This window comes from Mirounga angustirostris, unplaced genomic scaffold (genome assembly GCF_029215605.1).
Source record: "Mirounga angustirostris isolate CCGP_5_RB_7025 unplaced genomic scaffold, mMirAng1.0.hap1 SCAF_12, whole genome shotgun sequence".
NCBI lineage: Eukaryota > Metazoa > Chordata > Mammalia > Carnivora > Phocidae > Mirounga > Mirounga angustirostris.
Genome location: NW_026991720.1, coordinates 11,140,879 through 11,166,563, shown reverse-complemented (window position 1 = coordinate 11,166,563; position 25,685 = coordinate 11,140,879). Strand labels below are relative to the sequence as shown.

At 38.5% G+C, this 25,685-nt stretch overlaps 3 protein-coding genes and 1 long non-coding RNA gene across 4 annotated transcripts; all 4 read left to right on the top strand.

Moving 5' to 3' along the window:
* The first annotated feature begins 1,190 nt into the window (after positions 1-1,190).
* Positions 1,191-2,111, top strand: LOC123835893 (olfactory receptor 2A12-like). Its single transcript, XM_045865079.2, is given in 1 exon segment — positions 1,191-2,111. A coding segment is annotated over 1 exon segment (921 nt).
* Positions 2,112-9,199: 7,088 nt separating this feature from the next.
* Positions 9,200-13,414, top strand: LOC123835892 (uncharacterized). Its single transcript, XR_006788838.3, has 3 exons — positions 9,200-9,320; positions 12,061-12,209; positions 13,286-13,414. It is a non-coding gene; the product is annotated as an uncharacterized LOC123835892 (long non-coding RNA).
* Positions 13,415-15,816: 2,402 nt separating this feature from the next.
* LOC123835891 (olfactory receptor 2A14-like) lies at positions 15,817-16,784 on the top strand. The gene is given in 1 exon segment (XM_045865078.1): positions 15,817-16,784. A coding segment is annotated over 1 exon segment (924 nt). The 5' UTR covers positions 15,817-15,860.
* A 7,407-nt stretch (positions 16,785-24,191) lies between these two features.
* On the top strand, positions 24,192-25,115 carry LOC123835890 (olfactory receptor 2A2-like). Its single transcript, XM_045865077.1, is given in 3 exon segments — positions 24,192-24,729; positions 24,732-25,014; positions 25,016-25,115. Coding segments are annotated over 3 exon segments (921 nt in total).
* The last annotated feature ends 570 nt before the right edge of the window (positions 25,116-25,685 follow it).

Genomic DNA, 25,685 nt, shown 5'->3' with positions numbered 1-25,685 from the left:
TTATCAAGCATTTCAGTAATTATTATTAATTAATTTATTATTTATTTATTATAAATTTATTAATTTATAGGAGCATCCTAACCATCCTTAGTCTTTGGAAGATTGTGCTATACATTTATTACATCCTGAATGAATTCAAAGCTAATTGTTTACTTTGTTTTTCCTCATTAGCAGAACTTATTTTCCCCAAAATGTGTTTAGGCACATATTCTGAGTGAAAGATTTTTTGTTGTTAGAATTGTTTTTATTTTTATTTGCCTTTTCCAACTTTTCTTTTTTTCTGTCTTGTGATTTTGAATTTTTGTTGTTCTTCACCCAACTCTATGGGCCCTGCATATATAATATATAATATGTAATATATAATACAAGAGTGTCTCAGACTCTGGTGATCTAATGAGAAAGCCAGGAAGCATACTGACTTCTTTGTAGTCTCCTTATCCAGCTGCACAATAGTTGTTTTATACCTCCTTTTATACCCAAGCCCTTAGTTTCAAGCAATCGTATTAGTATATCCCATCTCCCAAAACTTGCCTTGACTCTGTAAGAGCTGAGCTCCAGGTATAACATTCTGCCTTCATACTTGGAGCATACATGTTTCTGATTCATTTCTGGTGTTGCAAAAATGATCTCATTTTAAACTCTGGCTATTTGGGGGTTTGTATTTTATATTTTGATTTCTCATCTCCACGTGTTAGGAATTCCTCTTGAGCACAGATCTTTCTTCTTAACTAATATACAACCAATAGTGTAATACAATGATAAAATTGTTAGTGTCAATTATTATTGTTAATAATATTTCTGGGAGAAAATAGAAATTAGTGGAAGCAGAGGTAAGTGAAAGAGAATCTGACTCTATTTCCTTATTATCTTCAGCTGATTATTGTTTACAATGAATTTCAAGAAATGACATTTCTTCTATTTTTGAAATGTAGCCAGAGACCCCAATTTTTATGTGAAGTCTACTAATTGTTAATATTGGTCAATAACTAAATTTATTAGGTATCTCTAAAAGCCAAATGTACAGATCAACATCACAGACTTTGGACTAGATTGGATCCATGAATTACTGACTTGTGGCCTCTGCATAAATTCTTACTCTGTATGAATGTATCATTCCTTTTTCCTTTTCTACCACTCAGCTCCAAAATTCCTGTGCTAAGTGCAGCAATGTACCCACCTGTGAAAAGAACATGGGAAGCAATCAGACATAGATCACAGAAGTCATCCTGCTGGGATTCCAGGTTGACCCCAAACTTGAAGTTTTCCTCTTTGGGTTCTTCTTGCTATTCTGTAGCCTCACCCTGATGGGAAATGGGCTCATCCTGGGGCTCATCTGGCTGGACTCCAGACTGCACACCCCCATGTACTTCTTCCTCTCAAACCTGGCCATTGTTGACATGGCCTATGCCTCAAGCATTGTCCCCAAGATGCTGGCAAATCTTATAATGCAGATGAAAACCATCTCCTTTGTTCCATGCTTACTTCAGACATTTTTGTATTTGACATTTGCTGTCACAGAGTGTATGAGTTTGGTAGTAATGTCCTATGATCGGTATGTGGCTATCTGCCATCCCCTACATTACACTGTCATCATGAGCTGGAGGATATGCACTATCATGGCTGCCACTTGCTGGATATTCAGCTTCCTCTTAGCTCTGATCCATATTACTCTCATTCTGAGGTTGCCCTTTTGTGGGCCACAAAAAATCAACCACTTTTTCTGTCAAATCATGTCAGTATTCAAATTGGCCTGTGCTGACACTAGATTCAGCCAAATTGTTCTCTTTGCGGGCTCTGTGTTTGTTTCAGTAGGGCCCCTCTGCTTGGTGCTGGTGTTCTATATGCGCATCCTGTTTGCCCTCCTGAGGATCCAGTCTGGGGAGGGCCCACAGGAAGGCCTTCTCCACCTCTGCGTGGTGGGGCTCTTCATTGGCAGCGCCATTGTTATGTATATGGCCCCTAAATCCAGCCATTCTCAGGAACAAAGAAAGATTCTACCATTGTTTTATAGTCTTTTCAACCCTATGCTAAACCCACTGATCTACAGCCTGAGGAATGCAGAGGTGAAGGGTGCCCTGAGGAGATTTCTGAGGAAGAAGTCATCAGTGTGAGGGATGGTTTGGAGTATTCCAAGACTGTGAGCTTTAACACATGGTTCTGGGTCCTTGAATGCCTTTTTGAGTCCCTTAATTTAACAAACCCAGTACTCTTTATCTTTGGATTTCTTATAAAATGAGAATATAAATACTCTTACACTTTAAGCCATTGATACAAAACCTGAGATAAACATTATGAAACAGAAAATCACAGTCTAATCCTATTCATGAACAGAGATGCAAATATCTTAAAGAAAATATTAGTAAAATAAGTCCACAAAATAATATTACATTTTGATAAAGTTTTATCCTCCAAATGCAAGAATTATTTAACATTAAAACAAACAATGAAAATAATTGGCCACATTAACAAATTAAAGGATATATATCAGTAGATCCAAGAGAGTATTTGACAAAATTCAACATCAATTCATGATAAAACTCTTTACAACCTAGTATACAATCTACCAAAAAAAAACAAAAGAACACATATAATAGATATAATACTTACTGGTGAAATGCCAGCACCTTTCCCCGTAAGCTAAAAAGTAAGACAAAGATGTAGACTCTCACCACTTGTTTTCCTTGTTTTGACCTTTTTGCTAGAGACCCTGAAGAGTACAGTTAGAGAATAAGAAGAAACATACAGATTTGTGCACACACACACACATTTGAGAAGGAATAAACGAATTGTGATTATAAACAAAATAACATGATTACATATGTAGGAAATCCAAATTATAAGAAAGTTTAGCAAAGTAGCTTGATACAAAATCAATATGAACATCAATTATACATTTTTATATAACAAATAATTAAAATGAAATTTTACAAAATGCTGGTATAGACTACAGGACTTACTTTTAAAATGCTTAGGAATAAATTTAACAAACCATATACAAAAACTATAAAGATACAATTAGAAAAATTTATTGAGTCCCTATGACAACTAAATACACAGATAATACAACATGTGATATGCTGACTTCTTGGACTAGGAAACATAATATTACAAAGATTCGATCTCCTCAAACTGATTAATATATTTCATGTAATCCTAATCAATATCCCACAATATTCCAGTTGTGTGGGTATGTGCAGAACTTCACAAGCTGAATCTAAAATGCAAAGGGCCAAACACTATTAAAAAAGATAAAGGACGGGGCGCCTGGGTGGCTCAGTCGGTTAAGCGACTGCCTTCAGCTCAGGTCATGATCCTGGAGTCCCTGGATCGAGTCCCGCATCGGGCTCCCTGCTCGGCGGGGAGTCTGCTTCTCCCTCTGACTCTTCCCCCTCTCATGTGCTCTCTCTCATTCTCTCTGTCTCAAATAAATAAATAAAATCTTTAAAAAAAAAAAAAAAGATAAAAGACAAGGTGGGGAGTATTTAATTCTCCAGATAATAAAGTGTAATATAAAGTGCCAGTAAGTAAAACAGTGTGTCATTCATCCAGGCATTGACCAATAAATAAACTGAACAGAATACAAAGCATAGAAGCAGATTCATGACTTTATAAAATGACACTTGCTGTATTAGGGATGTGGCATGGCAGTTCGGTGGGGAAAGGAGAGGCTTTGCAGAGACCAGCATATTTCAGAGTCTCACCTGTCTGGACTAGGTGATTTTCTACCATATCACTCCAGCTTATCTTTGTACCCAAATCACTTTACAGAATAAATAGACTTTAGGAATAAAGCCAGAATGAAGATTTTTTCTTTCCTGGACATACGGTAGATGAGTCATTTTCAGATGTTTTGGTGGTAGAATTTTCTGACATATCAATATTTAAAACTGATTAAGAAGCAAAGAGAAACTTTTTTTGTCTGTCTTTCCCTCTTTATCAAGAAGGAAGATCTTTTCTGGAATTACTCCCCCTCAGCAGATTTTTCCTGGTATTCCACTGGCAAAAACTGGGTCAAATGGTCATCTCTAAACAGTCTCTGACAAAGAAGATGAAATTGAGAGTTTGACTTAGATCCATTATGGTTTAATCCCCTATGGCTCAGAGTGAGAGCCACTTTCTCTGATAAGTTTACTATTTAATACCTCAAGAATATCAGTACTAGCTCAGCAAGGAAGGGGTAATGGCCATAGGGCAGAAAAGCAACAGTATCTGCTAAGTGGTTCAAGTTGTGAAGCAAAACTTCTTGAATCTTAAGTAGGAAATTAAGTGTGCTAATTTTCTCATCCTTTAGCTTTAGGAATCCAACTGATACTTTCTCACAATAAGGCATAATGTTTAAAACCTAAATTAGAGGCTACAACCTCTAAATATAATGAAAAATTATTGTTATATCAAAGAGATTGTATTAAGAATCTTATAAGATTAAAAAATTCTGAATTAGAATAATTTGGTTACATAGTAGGTACTTTTCCTTCTGCTAGATTAAAAAATATATATACTTAAAAATAGCATGAGAAGTATGAATCAATTTTCATTAAAATGTTATCTGTTTATCCTTCCCTCCTTATATTTCTCTAAGCATACAGAGATATGTGGGAGTCCACTAACCAAATGTGTGGATAATGTATTTTTCTGAATTGCTTATTTTCATTTGGGGAAAATATTTTTTTACACAAAATAAAAAGTCAAAATACTTTCCTAAAATATCATGTGATTACATTTTATTAGCCCTGAATCCGACTTACTTGAAGAAATCTCTGGGATACTGAGCTATAGTAGTTACTTCAGAGTGCTTTGATATAGAATAATTTTAGATTTTTTCTTTGTACTTTTCAAGATTGCTTTATTTTTCACACATGGACCTCATTTCCTTTTTACAACAAAAATAATTCCATTTTTTTTTCCTCTAAAAGTGGGTGGAGAGAGGCTGGTAAAGAAGCATGAAGACTTTTAAGAAAGAAGGTAACATGAGTGCAGCCCTCCTGTTTACCACTAGGATCTGAGCAAAGGAAATGCAGATTTGTCTCTATCAGTTGTATCCCTTAGTGTCTGACCATTATTGGTCTATAATAAACATCTGATTAGGGAAGATAGTGGTGGTAAGCACCCACTCTCTGATCCTGAGCAGGGTACAATGCAATGTTGTTGTCCCATTGATCAGCCTAACCATGGAGACGCAATTTCTGGAAAAGTCTACGGGTGGAAGAAAGAGAAACACCACCACACTTGAAGCCCATTCATCCACAGCACATCAGCCGTGGCAAAAGTTTGTATAGGGGCGCCTGGGTGGCTCAGTCGTTAAGCGTCTGCCTTCAGCTCGGGTCATGATCCCAGGGTCCTGAGATCGAGCCCCGCATCGGGCTCCCTGCTCAGCGGGGAGCCTGTTTCTCTCTCTGCTGCTCCCCCTGCTTGTGCTCTCTCTCTGTCTCTGGCAAATAAATAAATAATAAAATCTTAAAAAAAAAAAAAAGTTTGTATAGAAAACTCTTTATTAGGCCAATATTTTCCCTCACCCAATTTCTAAGCAGGAAGTATATGGCAACTAAAGGCTTCTAGGTACAAGTGATAAAGGTGATGTTAACAAATTACCTTGTTTTTCCCTCCACTTGGACTCTTACTCCCTCTTCCTAGGGTTTTCACAATCTCTTACTCCCCATCAGCCACCTCAAATAATATATCCATCCTTCAGGAGATTTCCATTCTCCTTCTATCTGGGCTGGTTGCTTCCTGGCAATTTCATCTGCCTTTACCCTGTGTTATATTTCTTAGTTCATTAATCTCGTCTTTCTCTTTCTTGGTTTAACTCTCCTTGTTTTTATGGAGCACCTCCTTCAGTTGCTCATACACTTAGAAAGGTTTATCATGACAGAAGTGGTGAAAATAATCATAACCACTTCTCATTTCTCATCACTTATACTATTTTATCTTCTTCAAATACCATGTTGAAATTCTATGTGCTATGTGGACAGAAAGAAAGAAAGACAAGACTCAAGCTTTCTGAAGGAGGATTTTCTGTCTCAGAGATGGCAAAATATTAAAATGATATTTAGGTGCAGCTGTAGGTATTGTATTTGTGATCTGTAAACACCTCTCTCTAAATTGACATTCTTTAATAAAGGTCCATCACTAATGATAGAGCCAAGTATGCTTTGTAACATTTATTCTTACTAAAATATTAATCACTATGAATATTGATAATAAGTCTAAGACTCTTCATAAGAAATGCTTTTGCTTTCTCCACTTCAAAGATTAGAGACAAAAAATTAGAGATAAACCGTGACATCTCTTTGTATCCACAATATGCTGTGTTAAATATCATCATTCAACCAAAAGAAATAAAAGTGGTAAATATACATATTTTTTTAAGAGAGAGGGGGAGAGAGAACCTTAAGCAAGCTTCACACCCCACATGAAGCTCGACGTAGGGCTCAATCTCACAACCCTGAGATCATTACCTGAGCTGAAGTCAAGAGTAAGATGGACATTTAACCGACTGAGCCACCCAGGCACTGCTAAATATGCATATTTGAATGAGCATACACCAACATATTATCCTTGGTTCTATCTGGGTATTGGTGAGTGAAATTTATTTTTCTGTAATAATCTTGTTTTCCTTGTAAAATACAAACAATAAAAAAATAAGAAAATTATAAAATTATTTAAGTACAACTTTGAAAGATGTTATCATAAGTGCTTTTAGTCTTCCGGAGAAGGGAGACCAATTTGGGTTTGGATAGCTGAAGAGAGCACCCTGAGTGCTTTGAAGGATTGTTATTATATTTGAAGTCAAATGGGTACTACAAGGACAAAACTGACTTGGAACAAGGAAAAGCATTTCAAGAGTGGGAGCTATGGAGGAGTAGTACTTGATTAAAGTGGAGTGTCTTGAAGAATGAGAAGGTATGCTCTTTCCAACACAGATTATTTTATGAAAAGAAATAACACCAATATCCTCCCCCTTAAATATATTTTTTCTGCTTTCCAATAGATTAAATATACTACTTTTATTTTGAAGTGACTTTTCTACCAGAGTTTAAGAAATAAGACTCTACATGGACACTCTGGAAGTTAGAAGTGGAAGGACTTTACAATCATCAAACATCATTTAGCACATGAGGTGGCAGGGAGAGAGATTCATTTTTTTTAAGATTTTATTTATTTATTTGGGAGAGAGAGAGCACCAGTGGGGCGGTGGGAGGGAGGAGCAGAGGAACAGAGAGAAGCAGACTCCCCGCTGAGCAGGGAGCCTGATGCGGGGCTCAATCCCAGGACCCCAGGATCATGACCTGAACCAAAGGCAGACGCTTAACTGACTGAGCCACCCAGGCACCCTCCACCCTTTTTTTCCTTTTCAAATATTTTATTGAGATTCATTTTAACTGTAGGCCTTAACCCAGAATGAAGAAATAAAAATGTGATCCAGAAATCTTGAGAAGTTTGAAATGGAGACCAAACTAAAGAAAATTAAGGGAGAATTATATCTAAACTGCCAAGTCAAGAATACTAGTAAGTGAGAAATGTGCAGTGATTTCCTGGCAACGATATTTCTCCATTGGGAGAAACCTGTTTCTCTGGATTGTGTATTAAGAGGGTCCATGGCGCCCCTACCATGAGACATCAAGAAATCACAGTCTCTCTTCTATAAACAGGAAGAATTACAGAGTGGAGCAGTTTTTTTGTTTGTTTGTTTTTTTAAGATTTATTTATTTATTTACTTGAGAGAGAGAGAATGAGAGACAGAGAGCATGAGAGGGAGGAGGGTCAGAGGGAGAAGCAGACTCCCTGCCGAGCAGGGAGCCCGATGCGGGGCTCCATCCCGGGACTCCAGGATCATGACCTGAGCTGAAGGCAGCCGTTTAACCAGCTGAGCCACCCAGGCGCCCCCAGAGTGGAGCAGTTTTAAGCCTGGTAAAATATATATGGAGAGAAATTAATTTATGACATGACCTTGAATTTTTTATTTTCTGTGCCAGGGTCTTGCATAGTTTAGAGACATCCTGGTCTCACCCAATCCCAAGCAAACATAAATCCCAAACAAATGCACACTAAAATTTCCTTGGGACACTGAAAGATCAAAATGAATACACGTGGGAAACACATTTATTGGTTCACCTGCTGATAGGAAAGTAGCAAACTCTAAATCTCTCTGAGGAGAATGTGAGTGGATGTAATGCCACAGGGTTCTGTCCCCTGAATCATTATTTGTGTCTGTGGGGATGGAGCTGGGTTCAAATGATGACAGAACAAAGCCCTAGCTTGCAGAAGCGAATCCATCATCAGGTTCTGCCATGAGAACTGTGAATGCGGGCTTCACCTCCTGATGAGGTCTCGTTAGACAAGGGACTCATTCCTGGTCCTTCCCTGTGAGATTTCTTCTAAACCCGAGGCCACATTTGAAGAAAAGAACACAGATTATACCACTGTAAGTAAACGTGGTTCATTAGCCGTAGGAAGGGGTTTGCAGGTGAGAAATGGGAAAGGGGGCTGGGAATGAAACCACTGGCTCTGGGTATTAGTGACTAAATGTCTTTCACGTGTGGCCCTAAGCCTATCTTCATAACTAGGGCCCTGATGGGGACCTCTAGGTACCGCTACTAATTCCCATGGTGTAGCCATGATGCCTCTGACCCTCTAAGACCCTCAGTCCATATTCTCATCATCCTCATGTGGCAGCTCTTGGCTTTGTCATGACCGTGTCAGAGAAGAGGCATCAGCTAACCATCCAGTAGGATATGATCTGATTGACGAAAGGCTTACAAAGAAATTTAGGGGGTCACGTGGCCCACATGCCTCTTCTTACAAATAAAAAATTCTGAAGTCGGAGGTAAGTGGTTACTTGCCCTAAGACCTATCTTCCTTCCCTGCCCTGTTAAATGCCTGCCCCAGCAGATCTCAGAAATATTGTCTGCCCCAACAGGACCCACTTGTCTCTTGCCTGGGAGAGAGATGGCATTCTCTTACAGGGGAAACCCAGGTCTGTTGGTGTACAGATTTCTCTTTTTGTTCCTTGTTTTAGCAGAGAAGTATTGCGATTCTTAACATGTTTCCTTATGATTATCTAATCCAGAAGTTACTCTGTGTGATGGTTTTCAAATCCCTAATATATTGTTAGGAACTTATTAAGTGTCTTATGTGAGTTAACTCATGAGGTTTATTGTTCATCCCATTTTGTAGCTGATGGAGCTGAGGACCGGAGAAGCTCAGAGAGGTCACAAAACTACTATGCGGCAAAGTCAGGATTTGAACCCAGGCAGTTGGGCTCAGAATCCATGTTTGTTTGTTGCACTCTGCTACTCATTAAGATCAAGCTGAGTCTTGAAGTAAGTATTGGAGATGATAAGTAATTTCTGAGTAAGTGTGGAAATTGGACAAATGTGTGTTGCCCCAGAACACCATCTTTGATGGCCCAGGGCTCTCACTCAGAGTGATCAATAGAACCTCTCAGTGTAGGTCAGTGCTAAATATCCAAAGTACAGCCTTCTTTCCTGCCAAGAGATTTTTGAGTTTTAAAACCTGTGTTTTCCTCTTCAACCCAGGAGTGAGTTTCCTTTAAAGGACTTTTCCACTTCCTTAAAATCCTTTTGAAAATTAATTTTTAAAAATCAGCATATAAAAACATTAACAGAAATGAAAGTAAAATGGTGTGTTTATTTGTTTATTATTAAATTATTTATTTATTATTTATTTATTTATTTGGTGTGTTTTCTATTTAAAGTCAAAAAATAACCAAAAGAAAAGACAAAATAAATGTGAAAAGGTTTATAATACCATGGTTTTGTTAGATCTCTAATCCTGATGATTTGGACTCTTTCTTGAAATTTGTGGTCTTATTAATACTGTTAATAACAATTAACATTTATATAACTCCAAATATATGCCAGTTTGGTGGTCATTATTCTTCACATCAGTCCTTTTAGACACCTGTTGTCACTATTTTATGGATGAAAACAATGAGGCGGTGACTAGAGTAAGTGGCTCCAGGTCCTACCATTCACCTTGCAGAATGGAGATTGGAACGATGCTCTGACCAGCACTGTTAACACTGTTAACCATGCTATTTTCATCCTGGTTCAGGGATCTTGCTGTTTTCAGTCCTTGTGAATTTTCATGCTATGGAAGAACAGAGAAATGTATCCATGAAATGTCCCTTATTCTGCACACTGGAGACTTTTCTTTAATATGTAGCTGGAGCGGACACAAGTAATTTGAGATCTCTCTCTCTCTTTTTTGTTATCTGCCCCAGGCTTTTTCTCAGAGGAAAAAAAACAAATCTGGCTTCTTGAACTGTGAAATTCAAAATGCAAAATCATGCCAATATTTAAAAGGAAATAATGCTTTCACCTTGTATTTTTCTACTTTCTTTGTTCTCAACAAATGAGCTGATCGACAATCAGTGTATGCTGTAGAGTGGTCTCCTTGTGACCTTCCTACAAAACTGTACAAAGGTGTGGCGCCTGGGTGGCTCAGTTGGTTAAGCGACTGCCTTCGGCTCAGGTCATGATCCTGGGGTCCTGAGATCGAGTCCCGCATCGGGCTCCCTGCTTGGCGGGGAGTCTGCTTCTCCCTCTCCCGCTCCCCCCTCTCGTGCTCACTGTCTCTCTCTCAAATAAATAAATAAAATCTTTAAAAAAAAAAAAAACCGTACAAAGGTGAGATTGGCATCCAGTAGGACCTATAGTCTGTTAGTAGCTCACATTTGACGAAACGAGTTGTTTCACTAAGAATTCCATTTGCCTCCTTCATTCCTGCCATTTTGGAGGTTAGTTACTGGTTTCTCTCAAAATATCTTAGGAAAAAGAATTACACATAAAACTCTATCATTCCAGCTTGTTTTAAGTATGAACTTTGATGAGTTAAACAATTCTAATCATTTGGGAAAGGGAAGCTAATGCCCAGCCTGATAGCTGAAGGATCCAAGTGTCTGCTGTCCTAGGTCACTGGCCTGGGTGCAGGAGTAACACAGGGACACATCACAGATCAGCCCCCTGGGCTTGCCCTTGGATCCACTCTCAGCATCGCATCTCAGGCCCAGACAGGCTTCCCTGGCCACGGGCTCTGTGCTCAGCCTGCCTGCCCGTCCTCCTCAAGCTCGTATCACATTCACCTCCAGGAGGTGTCCTAGGACTCATCCAAAGGTGATCTTTGGAACAAAATTTAGTCTTTCGGCTTCCTGTGTCTTTATTAGCTCTAAAGACATGCATACAAGACTTTCTCTGAAAGCATGATCTCCTTTTCTGTCATTACTTGTGCCTTGCTTTCCATGGTGAAAGAATGTGTTTATTTCAGGAGAGCCTTAAAAATTTACAAAATGTCCATATTCCCAGAGGACTAGGGCATTAAGAGCTCTCTGAGCCCTCCTATTCGGCTTGATTTCCTGGGACCCATTAGCACAATATTCAGTCTGCCCACAAAATGCCATATTCTGTTCAGACAGAATTTGTATTGTCCAGACAGTTGGACAGTTTCCTATTTCATATCTGCTAATTGGTAGTTCAGTCTACATCCTTTAACTGTGCTCTGCTTGCATGAATTTAAAAATAAGTCAGTAAGTCAAAAGTAGATCAGCCCATATAAAATCAGTAATATTTGAGTGACTTTGTAGATATTTTACTGATCATAATTTGCTGCTATTTCTTGGGACCTCCAGTGAATGTCCACGCAGAACGTAGGAAGTTGGCTTAAGACAACCACTTCCTTTTAAGAGAAACACCAAATTCACAGAGACATAGACACGTAAGTTCACATGAGAGCAAATGCCTCTCAAATTTGCAACTTCATTGCACTCTGCACAAATGTGTCTGCTAGTAAGCATGTTGGTCAACCACATGATTATAAACAAAGGGAATTCACAGAGGCAAACATTAGTATGCAACATTTGAGCAGTATCCAGGGAAAGAGGAGGCCTTCATGAACTGGCTTGGGATAAAAAGTTCCCACTGGTAAACAGGCTGGTCCTATGTGACTTTTTCTAAGGTACTGATGGGAAGATTCCTAGCTGACAGGTAAATTCTCTGTCACTTCTGATTCTGCTTACAGTTTTATTGTTTTTATTGTTTTCAGTGTTTTGGTTTTTAACTACAAACCCCTAAAAGCTACATTGCAGATGAGGAAATTAAAAGGGCATCTCAATGGGCTTCTCTGAATGACAAAGGCCACTTTCTTTGACCTCTGCAACATCACAGCTCTGCCTGTGTCTTGTTCACATTTTGGTGAGTGTTGCAATAATTTTCAACCTAATTTATGATCTATTTCTACTTTTAGTCAGTAGAAGATCTTGATCTTTTTCTCTATTAGGACAATTCAGGGGGAAAAAATCTGTATAAAGAAAAATGAGATTGAGATTTTCAATTTCCCCTTTCCTGTCAAAGGTTAACTATTTTTCATAATGTAGTGATTGATTTCTCCCATATGAAGCTGTAAGAAAATCTGCTTTGATTTGAGATTCCTCTTAAAATTTGGTGAGGATTACTCTGAAGATGAGTAGGAATAATGTGCACCTTTAGTTGTATATTACATTGTAGATTTTTCCAAAATGAAAATATTTTGTTTTTTTTTACCCATGGTAATGCATAAAGTTTATTAAGGAAATGAGCAAATAAGCAAACAATTTATATAAAAAACAAATCATATAATCAATATAATAGTTAATATCAACAGATAATCAATATAAACAGTTTCATGGTTAAAACAAAGAATTTTTATACATATATGTATGTAGGCACAAAAGACGTGTATAAATATTTTTATATTAAAATATAAGTTGGATCATATTATATGCACATTATTTTACTTCATGTGGAAAAATTTTTCATTTCACTATATAAAGATTTATATTAACCTTTTTAATGGTTGCATTGCATTCTGTGTTATAAAAGTAGCCAAATATCTTAATCCATCTCCAATTTATAACCTTTATATCAGTTCCAAAATTTTTAAAATATAAGCAGGGTTATAATGAATATTTACAACCTCTTAGTCACTATAGTTCTGGTACATTGGACCTTTTCCTTTCCCAGACCTCACTAAGTCCTTCCTGCCCAGGGATTTTGTCTTTACTGTTCCCTGAGCAAGGAACAGTCTACTTTGGCAATAGTTAGGGTGGACTCCCCTTCATCATTTGGACTCTACCCATGTGTCTCCTTGTTAGAAAGATTTTTCCTGACAATCCCATCTAAATGACCTCCCTTCACACCAAGTGACTTTCAATCATATTACCCTGTTCATTTTCATCATTATACTTTCCACTATGAACAAATATTTTACGACTTTGCTCCTGTTGTTTTAGGGATGGTAATCAACCATGACGTCTCCTTGCTCCTGGTCTGAAGAAATAGAGAAACAGACCCAGGAATCAGGTAGAAATTAAAAATATATGCTTTCTTAGTGAGGTTTATTGGAAAATATGATCTACAGCTTTAACAAAATGTCTCTCCAAATTAAAATCACAACAATTAGCCCACCTCCACTCCCTAAATGGGACAGTACATGCTCCTGTAGGCTTTAGCCTGAAAGAATAGAAATGCATATGACCAAAAAAGAGAGCAGAGAAGGGGCATCCTCATTTCCTGTTTCCTGTTCTACAAATCCTATAAATAAGAGAGCAGGAGAGCGGCAGGTATCCTCCCGTGTTTCCATCCAGGGGGAGAGAGATTTCTCCCCTAAATGGAAACATGAAGAGTAGATGACAAGTACACCACCCAGCTTCTTCACTATCTGTATCCCCTTCAGAATGCATCTACTTTCCCTATGCTGTTCTTCCAGAGTTTAAAAGAAAGGCTGGAACAGATGATGCACTCAAGGAATATGTGTTAAAGAATTATTGAAATAGAAATTTAAATTGTAGGGGCGCCTGGGTGGCTCAGTTGGTTAAGAAATTTAAATTGTAAAAAACTACTCACATACTCCATTTTCAAAGTTCATAAGAGGGGGACATTGGTACATTTTTCGTGCAGGAAGCTGGCCATAGGTATCACAAGCTTTGAAATGTCTATATATTTTAGCACCTGCAATTTGACTTTTAGAATATATCCTAAATAATCATGAACATAGACAAAACTTCAGTTTGAAAGAATATTTATCTTGATGCTAATAAGAGAAATAAGAACCCCAATTTTTTCAACAATAAGAAATTAAATAAATTGTAATATAATAGAATATTGCATTAGTTTTAAATAATACCTGTAAAATATTACTTTTAATACAAGAAAAATGTTCATTATATTAAGGGAAATGTTAGTTAAAAATAGTCTCTATAATATAATCCTGATTTTAAAATATGACTTTGAGGATTCAAGTTTTTACAAAGAAAAAAAATGAAATTATTTGTAAAATATTCTGTTGGATTTGAAACTACAGCCTAATTTGAAAGTAAAAAGTTCTCAGGTTGGGGCGCCTGGGTGGCTCAGATGGTTAAGCGTCTGCCTTCGGCTCAGGTCATGATCCCAGGGTCCCGGGATCGAGTCCCGCATCAGGCTCTCTGCTCCTTGGGAGCCTGCTTCTCCCTCTGCCTCTCTCTCTCTGTCTCTCATGAATAAATAAATAAAAATCTTAAAAAAAAAAAAAAAAAAAAAAAAAAAGTTCTCAGGTTGTTTCTGGGAACAATGTGAAGAGAGTGTAAAGGGACAGCAAGCACCAGTTTACATGGTTTCGAGGCATAATGTCACCATCTGGCTGTTCCATGACCGTTTTTCCCCCTGGATAGACCCAGCCACCTCCCAGGAAGAGCTTCCTAGAAAGAAATAACCAACCAATGCCCCACCTGTTCCCACTCCCTGTGACCTGCTCAGAACCCATTAGAACAGCAGGGGGCAGTCAGCATGGTAGCAGGTGAAGAAGGTCTGAGGGGAGTTGATGGCCATAGGAGTTACCAAAGCTGGGAAGATACCATGATGACAATTCTTTCACCAGAAAATAAGATAAACTCTGAGATTTTTCTGTGTATTACGTTATAAAAGGAAAAAGAAAACACCCAAAGAAAATACAATTACAATATAGCTGTTAATGTTAATTCATTTTCCCTTTTGAGATTCATAGTTGAGAAAGTTGCAGAACTGTCCTTCTGTTTACCTGAATTTAGGATATATACACGTGTTCATTGCATGGGGCCAAAGAATTCTTTTACTTATGCCTAAATTTCAGTATCTGGTGCTGTGATAAAACTCTCAGAATAAAACCGCAAACACTGGAAATGGAAAAGAGGTACTAGAAGAAGCTTGTACAGAGGATTATAGCTGAAAATGAGGGGCTTACAAAGTTATAAAGACACTATAAAATGAGACTTCATTTAGAAGGCACTTCAAATCTGAAACAAATAAGTAGAAAAGCATCTGAGAAGGGAAGTTGTTAAGTAAACAACCTATAAAGAACAGAGGGCCCTAATCGCCTCCTATCTTGGACCAAGAAGACAAACAAGCTTAGGAAACAAAACTACGTCCTGTTCCATACATTCTGTCAGGGCATCTCTCTTCTAACTACCTTAATAATCAAGACTCAAACCCTTGAAAGGAAGCTAGAGCACTTTAATTCTCCAAAACAACATATGTGTGCGTGTATGTGTGTGTATGCTATTAGGTACTGTATATAATAATGTATAATATTATCTTGTAATATATTTTATTTGTAGTAAATTATATACAGATATAGCCTATCATTCCATTGATAGAAGGGGAATTTTTTCTGATTTATATTAGCACACTGAGTTTTTTAGAGATATCTAAAAATAAATGACAGAAAATTGATCCAGAGTAATATATTTCTAAATGTTCATTCTGTAACATTTAGTGCTATTTTGAGTCTTGATTACCCTAGAGCTCTGACCTTCCTGTTGTGAATGTGGACTTGTCAGTCTCTGCCATAGGAACATGGGAGGCAACCAGACATGGATCACAGAAGTCACCCTGCTGGGATTCCAGGTCGATCCAGCACTGGAGCTCTTTCTCTTTGGACTTTTCTGCCTCTTCTATACCCTCACCCTTCTCAGGAATGTAGTCATCCTAAGGCTTATCTGCTTAGACTCTAGACGGCACACCCCCATGTACTTCCTCTCTCACCTGGCCATTGTTGACATGTCCTATGCTTCCAACAGTGTCCCCAAGATCCTGGCAAAAATCTTGTGAATCTGAAAAGAACCATCTCCTTTGTTCATGCAGACTTTTTTGTATCTGGCTTTTGCTCACATAGAGTGCCTGATTTTGGTCATGATGTCCTATGACCGGTTTGTGGCAATCTGCCATCCCCTACATTACACTGTCATCATGAACTGGAGAATGTGCATGGTCCTTGTTGTGACTTCCTGGGTGTTTAGCTTCCTCTTGGCTCTGGTCCATTTAATTCTCATCCTGAGACTGCCCTTCTGTGGGCCTCATAAAATCAACCACTTCTTCTGTGAAATCCTGTCTGTCCTCAAGTTGGCCTGTGCTGACACCTGGCTCAACCAAGTGGTCATCTTTGTGGCCTGTGTGTTTATCTTACTGGGGCCCCTCTGCTTCGTGCTGGTGTCCTACTCACACATCCTATTTGCCATCCTGAGGATCCGGTCCGGGGAGGGCCGCAGAAAGATCTTCTCCTCCTGTTCCTCCCACCTCTGTGTGGTGGGGCTCTTCTTTGGCAGTGCCATTGTCATGTGCATGGCCCCCAAATCCCACCACCCTGAGGAGCAGCAGCAGATTCTTTCCCTATTTTATAGCCTTTTCAACCCTATGCTGAACCCACTGATCTACAGCCTGAGGAATGCAGAGGTCATGGGTGCCCTGAGGAGAGCACTATATAAGCAGAGGCACACGTGAAGGATAACGAAAATCAACATGGTGAGGGACACTCTGCTCCCCATGAAATATGGTAGGTGGCATTTTTTCACCTTATGCTATAATAAATGCCACATTAAGATAGAATATTTTAGACCTAAACATACAACCTGAAGCCATACAGACTTTAGAAAATAAAATAGATGAATACCTTCATGACCGTATGTATGCAAAGATTCTTAGAGATGATTCAAGAAGCACAAGACACAGAATTTGAAGAATTAATAAATATTAGGCCTTTTCAAAATTAATCCTTCTGACCATCAAAGTCACTATGAAGAAACAAGAAATGCAAATCACAGATGAAGTGTTTTATATTTTTTAAATGCGATGGTGAGTCAGGTATGTCCACATGAGGAGACACGGGAATGTCAGGGAAACACAAAGTTTGTTGTCCTCACAGGTCCTGGAGAAGGAGGCATGCACGCCTTGCAGGGCCATGTAGGAAAGACACCAGGGTGCTCAGGAGACAGAAGACAGGATTAAGGGAAGGTTTACATCATTGCCTTCCTGGGCATTTCCACAGAAAATACCCAATAAAGGGTTGTATTAGAAAAAGCTGGAGTTTGTATAATGGGCAAATCTTTGCTATGTACAGAAAGGGCATCATGGAGACTGATGGTCCAGGAGAATTCTAAAGCTGAGAGTTTCTGTGATCTTCAGAATGCGAGTTACCTTACTTCCAATAATCTCCTTCAAATCCATCTGCCTTCTCTTCTGTCCTGAGCTATAGAGTGCTGTGTAATAGTACGTACTACTGTTTGCCCTTTCTCAAAAATCAACATGCCCAATTCTGACCTTCATACAACTGGGATGGATTTCCTCTTAGGTCTGCCAATCCCTTGGTATTAAAAAAGAATTATAATAAACCAATGTTCAAATGAACAGTTTACAATTGCAAACTTCAAAGTCATGAAATGTTGAATCTCTGATCTCTAAAAACAAAACAAAATGAAAATAAATAAATACCTTTTGCTTGGAAATGGAGTTTTTAAACCCTGACTGATAAACTAGATAATCTTTTCAGATCTCAAAGCAAATTTCTAAAATACACTGCCTTCAATTATGAGAATAAAGTAAAACAAACAAACAAACAAACAAACAAAACCCAATCCTTTTGTCACCAAATTATAGTTACTAAAGGTAAAAACACTAATGGGGATTTTCAATACAACTGCTGGGAAGGCAAGGTTCATGAGGCACCCACAGCCATACACCAGGCCTGTAGACACCAGGGTGGAGACGTAGACACCAGGCCCTATTGAGAGCCTCTTTTAGGAGCAACAAAGCCCATGAGTTTTTAACATGTATGAAGGTCATCAGCTGGGAGGAAAAGGAACTGCTCTGAATAACACCATGTCCTCATTGATATATGACACACAATAAAAACTAGCTTCAGCACAAGCCTTTAAACTGAGGTAGGGTAACTGGTTTTGTCTTCAAATGATTGGAACTCAGAAATCAGTGAACCATGGCTAATTGTAAGGACACCTATCATCATAATAATCTGGTGTATGGACAAGGGCCAAATCTATTGGAACGTCACAGCAAATACTTCTGTAATTCTTACTGATTTGTTTCGTAATGAAACAAATTGTACCATGACCATACTCTGCTGTGGGGTACCATTGGTATTATTGATAAAATTCAACCACCTTATGGAAATAAATGATATGTCAATGCTGATACTGAGGACCAAATGTATTGGGAGATCACGTTAAAGCCTCCTCAAGTTGTAATACCAAAGGAAAATGGCTGGTCTGGGGAAGCCCTAGAGTTGACTAACCATCAGCTCATTTCTATGCTAAATAGCTCTGCTCAAGGTTATTACAAGGTACAAACAACATAGCTCCAAGGGGAGCAAGTAATCAAATTAATACAAAAATGTGAAAATGTATGCCATGGCTTTCTAGGATATCACTGTTTCTTTGAATCTATCCCTAGTCTTCACTGGCTCCTCCCAATATGGGGCATATTCATGCTCTTGCTGTATCTACCCTATTAAGTAAAACCTTGCTGTACCTGCTACCTAAGTGCTCTTTAAATGTAGATGCTCAGAAAAATATGGTCATTTTGCTGGAAGAGCACATAGGCTGAGGTCCAGGTGTGGACCATGCCATAAGAAAGGGTTAACTCGGTTAAATTTGTGTAAGTTAGGAATTTAAAGGAACTTTAAAATATTCTGATCCTAACAGCTAAAGTGAGCCACAGAACTAGAAATTGTGTCCCTCTGAGTTGGGATTCAGAATTACTTTGATAATTAGGGGTAGGAGTCCTGGAGGCACATGTGGCGGATGATGAAGAGCAGTGACAGGATAGCATGTGTCTGAGGAAAAACATGGGATCCAAGGGCTGCTCCCTAGTTAAGAGAAAAGACTGCAGGTGGCAGGATTCTCAAGATGACCCCCTGAGGTACCTGCCCCACTCTTTTTTAATCAAGTGCTAATCTGGGCTCTGCTGTGAATATATTTTATAAATCAACTGATATTAAACTATGGAGTTACATTGGTGGGCATACCCCATTTAGGTGAGCTTTTGGAAAGCAGGGAGTGTTCTCATCTAGGAGCAGAGGAGGAAGTCAGGATATCTGAAGTGTGAGGATGGAGGGCGTCATGTGCAAGGTCTGCAGATAAGGACTTCAGACCCAGCCATGTCCTTGATGTCAGTCTGTGAGACAGGTTCAGAGAATCCAGCTGCCCCATCCTACAACTCTGATCCATGGAAACTGGGAGAGAACACATGTGGGCTTTTTTTTTTTTTAATGTGTCTGGTCTTTTTTTTTTTTACACTGTGTATATATATATATATTAATTTGTTAAAAATTCCAATATAATTAACATATAGTGTTATGTTAGTGTCACATATACAATATAGTGATTCAATAATTCTGTACATTACTCAGTGCCCATCATAAGTGTACCCTTAATCCCCTTCATGGGTTTCCTACCTCCCCCCACCGACCTCCCCTCTGGTAACCACCAGTTTGTTCTCAACAGTTAAGAGTTTATTTTTTTATTTGTCTCTTTTTTCCTTTGTTTGCTTGTTTTGTTACTTAAACTCCCCATATGAGTGAAACCATTTATCTGACTTATTTCACTTAGCATGATACCCTCTAGGTCTATCCATGTTGCTGTGAATGGAAAGATTTCATTCTTTTTTATGGCTGAGTAATATTCCATGGTATATAGATACCAGTTGTGTGTTGTTTTAAGCTGCTAAGTTTGTGTTCACTTCTGGCAGCAACAAGAGAAAACTATAAAACTTTTGGTATCAGATAAAATCCATTTGTTTTCAAATTAGTAAAAAGATTAGTAATCTACCATTTAGTGCAATGGTACTCTACATTTCTGGTCTTGGGGCTTCTTTGAACTCGTAAAAATTACTGAGGACCTAAAGATATATTATTTATATGGTAATATTTGTTAATATGTACCATATTAGAAGTCAAAAGTGAGAATTTATTAAATATCTTAATTCATTGAGAATTATTTCTATTATATATTAATATAATGTATTTTTATGAAAAATAACTATCTTTTATAAAGCAAAAAAAAAGAGTAAAGAGAGTAGCTATGTTTTACATTTTAAAAAAATATTTATTTGGGCGCCTGGGTGGCTCAGTTGGTTAAGCGACTGCCTTCGGCTCAGGTCATGATCCTGGAGTCCCGGGATCGAGTCCCACATCGGGCTCCCTGCTCAGCAGGGAGTCTGCTTCTCCCTCTGACCCTCCTCCCTCTCATGCTCTCTGTCTCTCATTCTCTCTCTCACAAATAAATAAAATCTTTAAAAAAAATTTTTATTTATTTTAGGAGAGGGTGTGGAATGGAACTAGAGCAGGAAAAGGGCAGATGGAGAGTGAGTTAGAGAATCCTAAACCAACTCAGCTCTGAGTGCAAAGCCTGACATAGGGCTGGATCCATTACCCTAAGATTATGACCTGAGCTGTATTCAAGATTCAGACACTTAACCAACTGAGGCCCCCAGGCACCCCTGTTTTACATTTTGAACAATCTTACATGTTGGCTTAAGGAAAGCTGAATTTTATATTTCTGCTGTACTCTGTCTAATGCAATATCACATGTCATGTTACCTCTGGAAAACTCCATGGGGCACTCATGAGAAAGGGAGGGTGAAAAAGGCAAAAAGTCTAAATATAACTATCAAAATAGTTTTGATCATATGGCCCCTTCGAGAGATTCTCAGACATTCCCCCAAGCCCCTGGACCACACTTAAAGAACAAATAACTTAGTATATTCAAACTTAGTATCCACATTCATAAAATGGTAATGCTGATCAGATTAAACCATGTAGTCAGTATAGAGCATTTGGCACATTTTCAGAAACAAGAGAAGTGCTCAATAATTGTTGCTTGTGAATAGTAGAAACCTTCCTCATTTGTATTTACCAATCCTTGCTGCAGATAGAGATACATCTTGGCTTGGGGATCTATTCTCTCTCAGGTTTGCCATAACACGTTCCATGGGAATCCACTTCTCAAGCATCTAAAAATCCCAGTCCCTCAGATGCTTTGATGGAGATTGTAAAGAAGCATGACTTCATAAAACTGTAATCAATTTGAGAGTTTTGGTACAGTAACTTGTGACATTTGTCTTATCTTATAACCCTTGAGATAGCTGCAAGTTTGTGTACAAACAGTGTGATGCCAATATCCACCCTGTTTCCTCACCAGGATTTTCCTCCAAGGACCATCAGACACTACCAACCTCTCCCCCAGAGAGAAAATTCAGGGATTTCCCTCCCTAATCTTAGGAAGAAGATAAATAGGTATAATATTGTATGATCATTCTGGGAATTTGAATTCTCAATAGAAACTCAAGAATGTTTTTAATTCATCTGACTCTAAAATAAAAGCTATGCTCCTGGGGTTCTTTGAAGAACCTTCAGAAGTCTAGTGAGTGACTCCTGTATCTGGGATTTAATCCTCTGAAAGCTACCAAGGGAACAGGACCCTACATCCATTTTAGAGGTACATTTCTCAACTCTGTGGAGTTTATTGTAGGTTAAAGTTGCTCCTTGTGAGAAAACCCAATGCTAGCATGTCCTTATGCAGAAGAGATTATTAATTTATGCTGGGAGATGATTTTCAGTATAGGTAGTTGATAAAGGGCAGGCTATGTGGACAAAAATGATATTCCTGGGTGAACTTCCCTCCTGACTCACACTGTGCACTGTAGGTAGATACAATAGGCACCTGGACGTCTCCCTCCTGTATCTTAGGGACCATCTGCCCACTGTGTGGTGGGCAGGCATCCTTGAACTCCCCCAGCATCTCTCTCACCATTTCCTCCTAATGTAACTGAGTGGTGGTAGCACAGTTGTCTCAGGGTAGTGTGAGGGGGCTCAGACAATGAGAAGCCTTATGCAGCCATTTTCTCTGAACAAGGTTCCCAAATGGCCAAATTAACAAAAGTACAATATCACCTAGCCTAAATGAAGATCTTAATGTCTAGAGCAACCTGTCTCAATGGAAAAGAATGTTCTAGTAACAGTTACAGTAAGTCTTTGCTGAAACACTGTAAGATGTAAGTTTGCCATATAGTCATTCTTTTTGGCACTATCCGAGGTTATTACCCTGTTATGATGATTATTAGGCTTAAAAAATCACTGAGTTTGTGTACATGTCTTTCTTATCACAAAATAGGACAGAAGGAGTGCTAACGCTCCTGACAAGGGTTGGAGAAATAGATATATCTCCCTTGATCAAGAAACATTCTGGGGTCCAGGACAGCCCAGAAAGAGCTGCTCCTACCAACTGAGCAAAGCTTTCCTATTTGAGCTGCTATTGTTTCATTTACCTCATTGGGGCCATGAAATTTTAGGTATCACTACCATGACATTTTCTTCTCTATGCCAGTAATGTATTTGCTTAAGAGTTTTAACCTACTTTCAATTTTATTTTGTGTTGTTCATTTTTTAACAGCAAGATGGTAATAACGGTAATGAAAATGAGAATGAAAAAATATACTCAGACACAAAAATAACTAGGCTAAAAAGTTATTAAACCAATGTTCCCACTGAACAGTGATGGATTCTGTGCCTTCCACAGTATTTTTATCCTTTCTGTTCACAGAGTAAATGTGGTTCAGACATTGCTTATTGTATCCCACTGTGCCTCTAGAATTCTGCAATACTGATGTTGCTGTCTTCCACTTTACATAACATAGGCATAGTCTTTAATTGTAGCAAAAATCCATGTCACAAACTTAAGGCACATTTATGTAGAAGCTTCCCAAATGCAATCATATTCATGGAGGTGAACGAATCTGTGATTTTGTCTCTCTTTAATTTTCCAGTGATCATATTCTGTGAACTTCTCTAGGGAAGGAGAAACCATGTCTTTGTCAAATGAAACTGGGACATATAAGATACGTAGCACGTCAATTTTTGAACTAAAATGACAACGATCCATCTAACAAACATTTCCTGAGTGCCTGTTTCATCGAGAACTTTACCTGTTATTTTGGGATATAAAGATGTTCAGGACATATTACATACCCACAAAACTTCCTATTTGGGAAAGAGAATCTCAGTTCAGATACACGACATTTGGTATAACCCCCTTTCTATCTTTGATTTTATCTTGAGGGTTATCCAGATCTTCATAGTGATGATCTACCTCTTAACTGTTAATATTGACCAAGCCCATATATTTAATAGGTACCTGAAGAGCTTCTTCAGATGCATCTACTCTGATTCACAAGAATAGAAAAGACCCTTTTTACAGGCTGTTTTATCATTAGACTCCCAATGGGGCCTAGAGAAGATCAAGTAGGCTGCCTTCTTTCTCTTTGTAGTACCTAGTGGTACCTACAATAAAATGGTTCAAATGAGGAGGACTATGACCCCATGGCAACACCCCACCAGGATTATACAATGAGGGTAGTGATGCACACAGTTTATAACCACACTAATATTTTTGAATGACCCAGATGCATTTTCTGGCCCAATATATACTAGATTAAGAATTTACAATTCTCTAACCCTAGTATGCTCTAAAAGGATATACAATAATTCTCAGTATTTAAAAAATTACTGAATTCATCTTACATTCAGAAAAGGTAGCATAAATGTAGAGAAAAAGAGAATAAGGTAAATATGAAAGAAATATTAAAATTTGTTGAATCTGTGTAAAGGAACATGGGTTTTTTTGGTATAATTCTTGACACTTTTCTGTGAGTTTAAACTTATTCCTTATCAAAAATTCAAATCAAGAAGGTAATCAATTTTGGGAATAGCGGATCTGGCAAGTGGGGCCAAAGATACAACCTTTCTCTGAGCTCATTTTGAGATAGGTAACTCTAATTTTTGTCAATTCTCCAGCTCTACCTTTTCTCACACTTCAGTCCTTGATAAACTGTCATTAAGAAATGGGAAGCAACCAGTCATGGGTCACAGAATTCATCTTGGTGGGACTCCAGCTCGGTGCAGAGATGGAAGTATTCCTCTTCTGGATCTTCTCCCTGTTCTACATCTGCAGTCTGTTGGCAAATAGCATGATCTTTGGACTCATCTGTCTGGACCTGAGACTGCACACCCCCATGTACTTCTTCCTCTCACACCTGGCTGTCATTGACATGTCCTATGCATCCAATAATGTCCCCAAGATGTTGGCAAACTTAGTGACTCAGAAGAGAACCATCTCCTTTGTCCCATGCATAATGCAGACATTTTTGTATTTGGGTTTTGCTGCTACAGAGTGCCTGATTTTGGTGGCGATGTCCTATGATAGGTTTGTTGCAATCTGTCGTCCTCTCCAGTACACTGTCATCATGAGCTGGAGAGTGTGCTTGGTTCTGGCTGTCACTTTCTGGTCATGTGGATTTATTCTGTCTCTGGTACATGCAATTCTCGTTCTAAGGTTGCCCTTCTGTGGACCCAGGGAAGTGAACCACCTCTTCTGTGAAATTCTGTCCTCAAGCTGGCCTGTGCTGATACATGGATCAACCAGGTGGTTATCCTTGCTGCCTGTATGCTTGTCTTAGTCGGGCTACTCTGCTTAATGCTAGTCTCCTACATGTGCATCCTCTGGGCCATCCTAAAGATCCAGTCAAAGGAGGGCCGAAGAAAGGCCTTCTCCACCTGCTCCTCCCACCTCTGTGTGGTGGGGCTCTTCTTTGGCATAGCCATGGTGGTTTATATGGTCCCAGACTCCAATCAACCTGAAGAGCTGGAGAAAATACTGTCTCTATTTCAGTCTCTTTAACCCAATGCTGAATCCCCTCATCTACAGCCTGAGGAATGCTCAGGTGAAGGCTTCTTTGTATAGAGTACTGCAGAAAAGACCCATGTGAAGCACAGATAGAATGTTGTTTGAGTAGGGTTTCCTTTTAAATTTATGTGGTTTGCTGAAGCAAAAACACATAAGAAGTTCCTGCTTAGAAGTTTGAATTAAAAATGGTTACTGTCCATCTTTTAGCTTTAAAAATAGGGCAAAGTTCCATGAAAAGTAGATCTTCTAAAATTGAGGGACCACATTAGGATTTGGGACATCTAAATTATCAGAATATTTACTCTTTTTTTTTTAAAAAAGATTTATTTATTTATTTATTTATTTGAGAGAGGTGGGGGAAAGCAGGGGAAGGGGCAGAGGGAGACCATCTCAAGCAGACTCCCCACTGAGTGCAGAGCCTGACACTGGCCCAATCTCATGATCCATGAGATCATGACCTGAGCTGAAACCACGAGTTAGTCACCCAATCAACTGAGCAACCCTGACGCCCCTATTTCTTTTAAAAAATATTAAGTGTTCTTTATTTTTTGAAGCCAGGAAAATATTAATGTAAGGAGAAAACAATTAAATGTAAAAAATTACATCAGTGCATTTCTCTGGCTTATGTATTTAGACATGTGACTTTTTAATC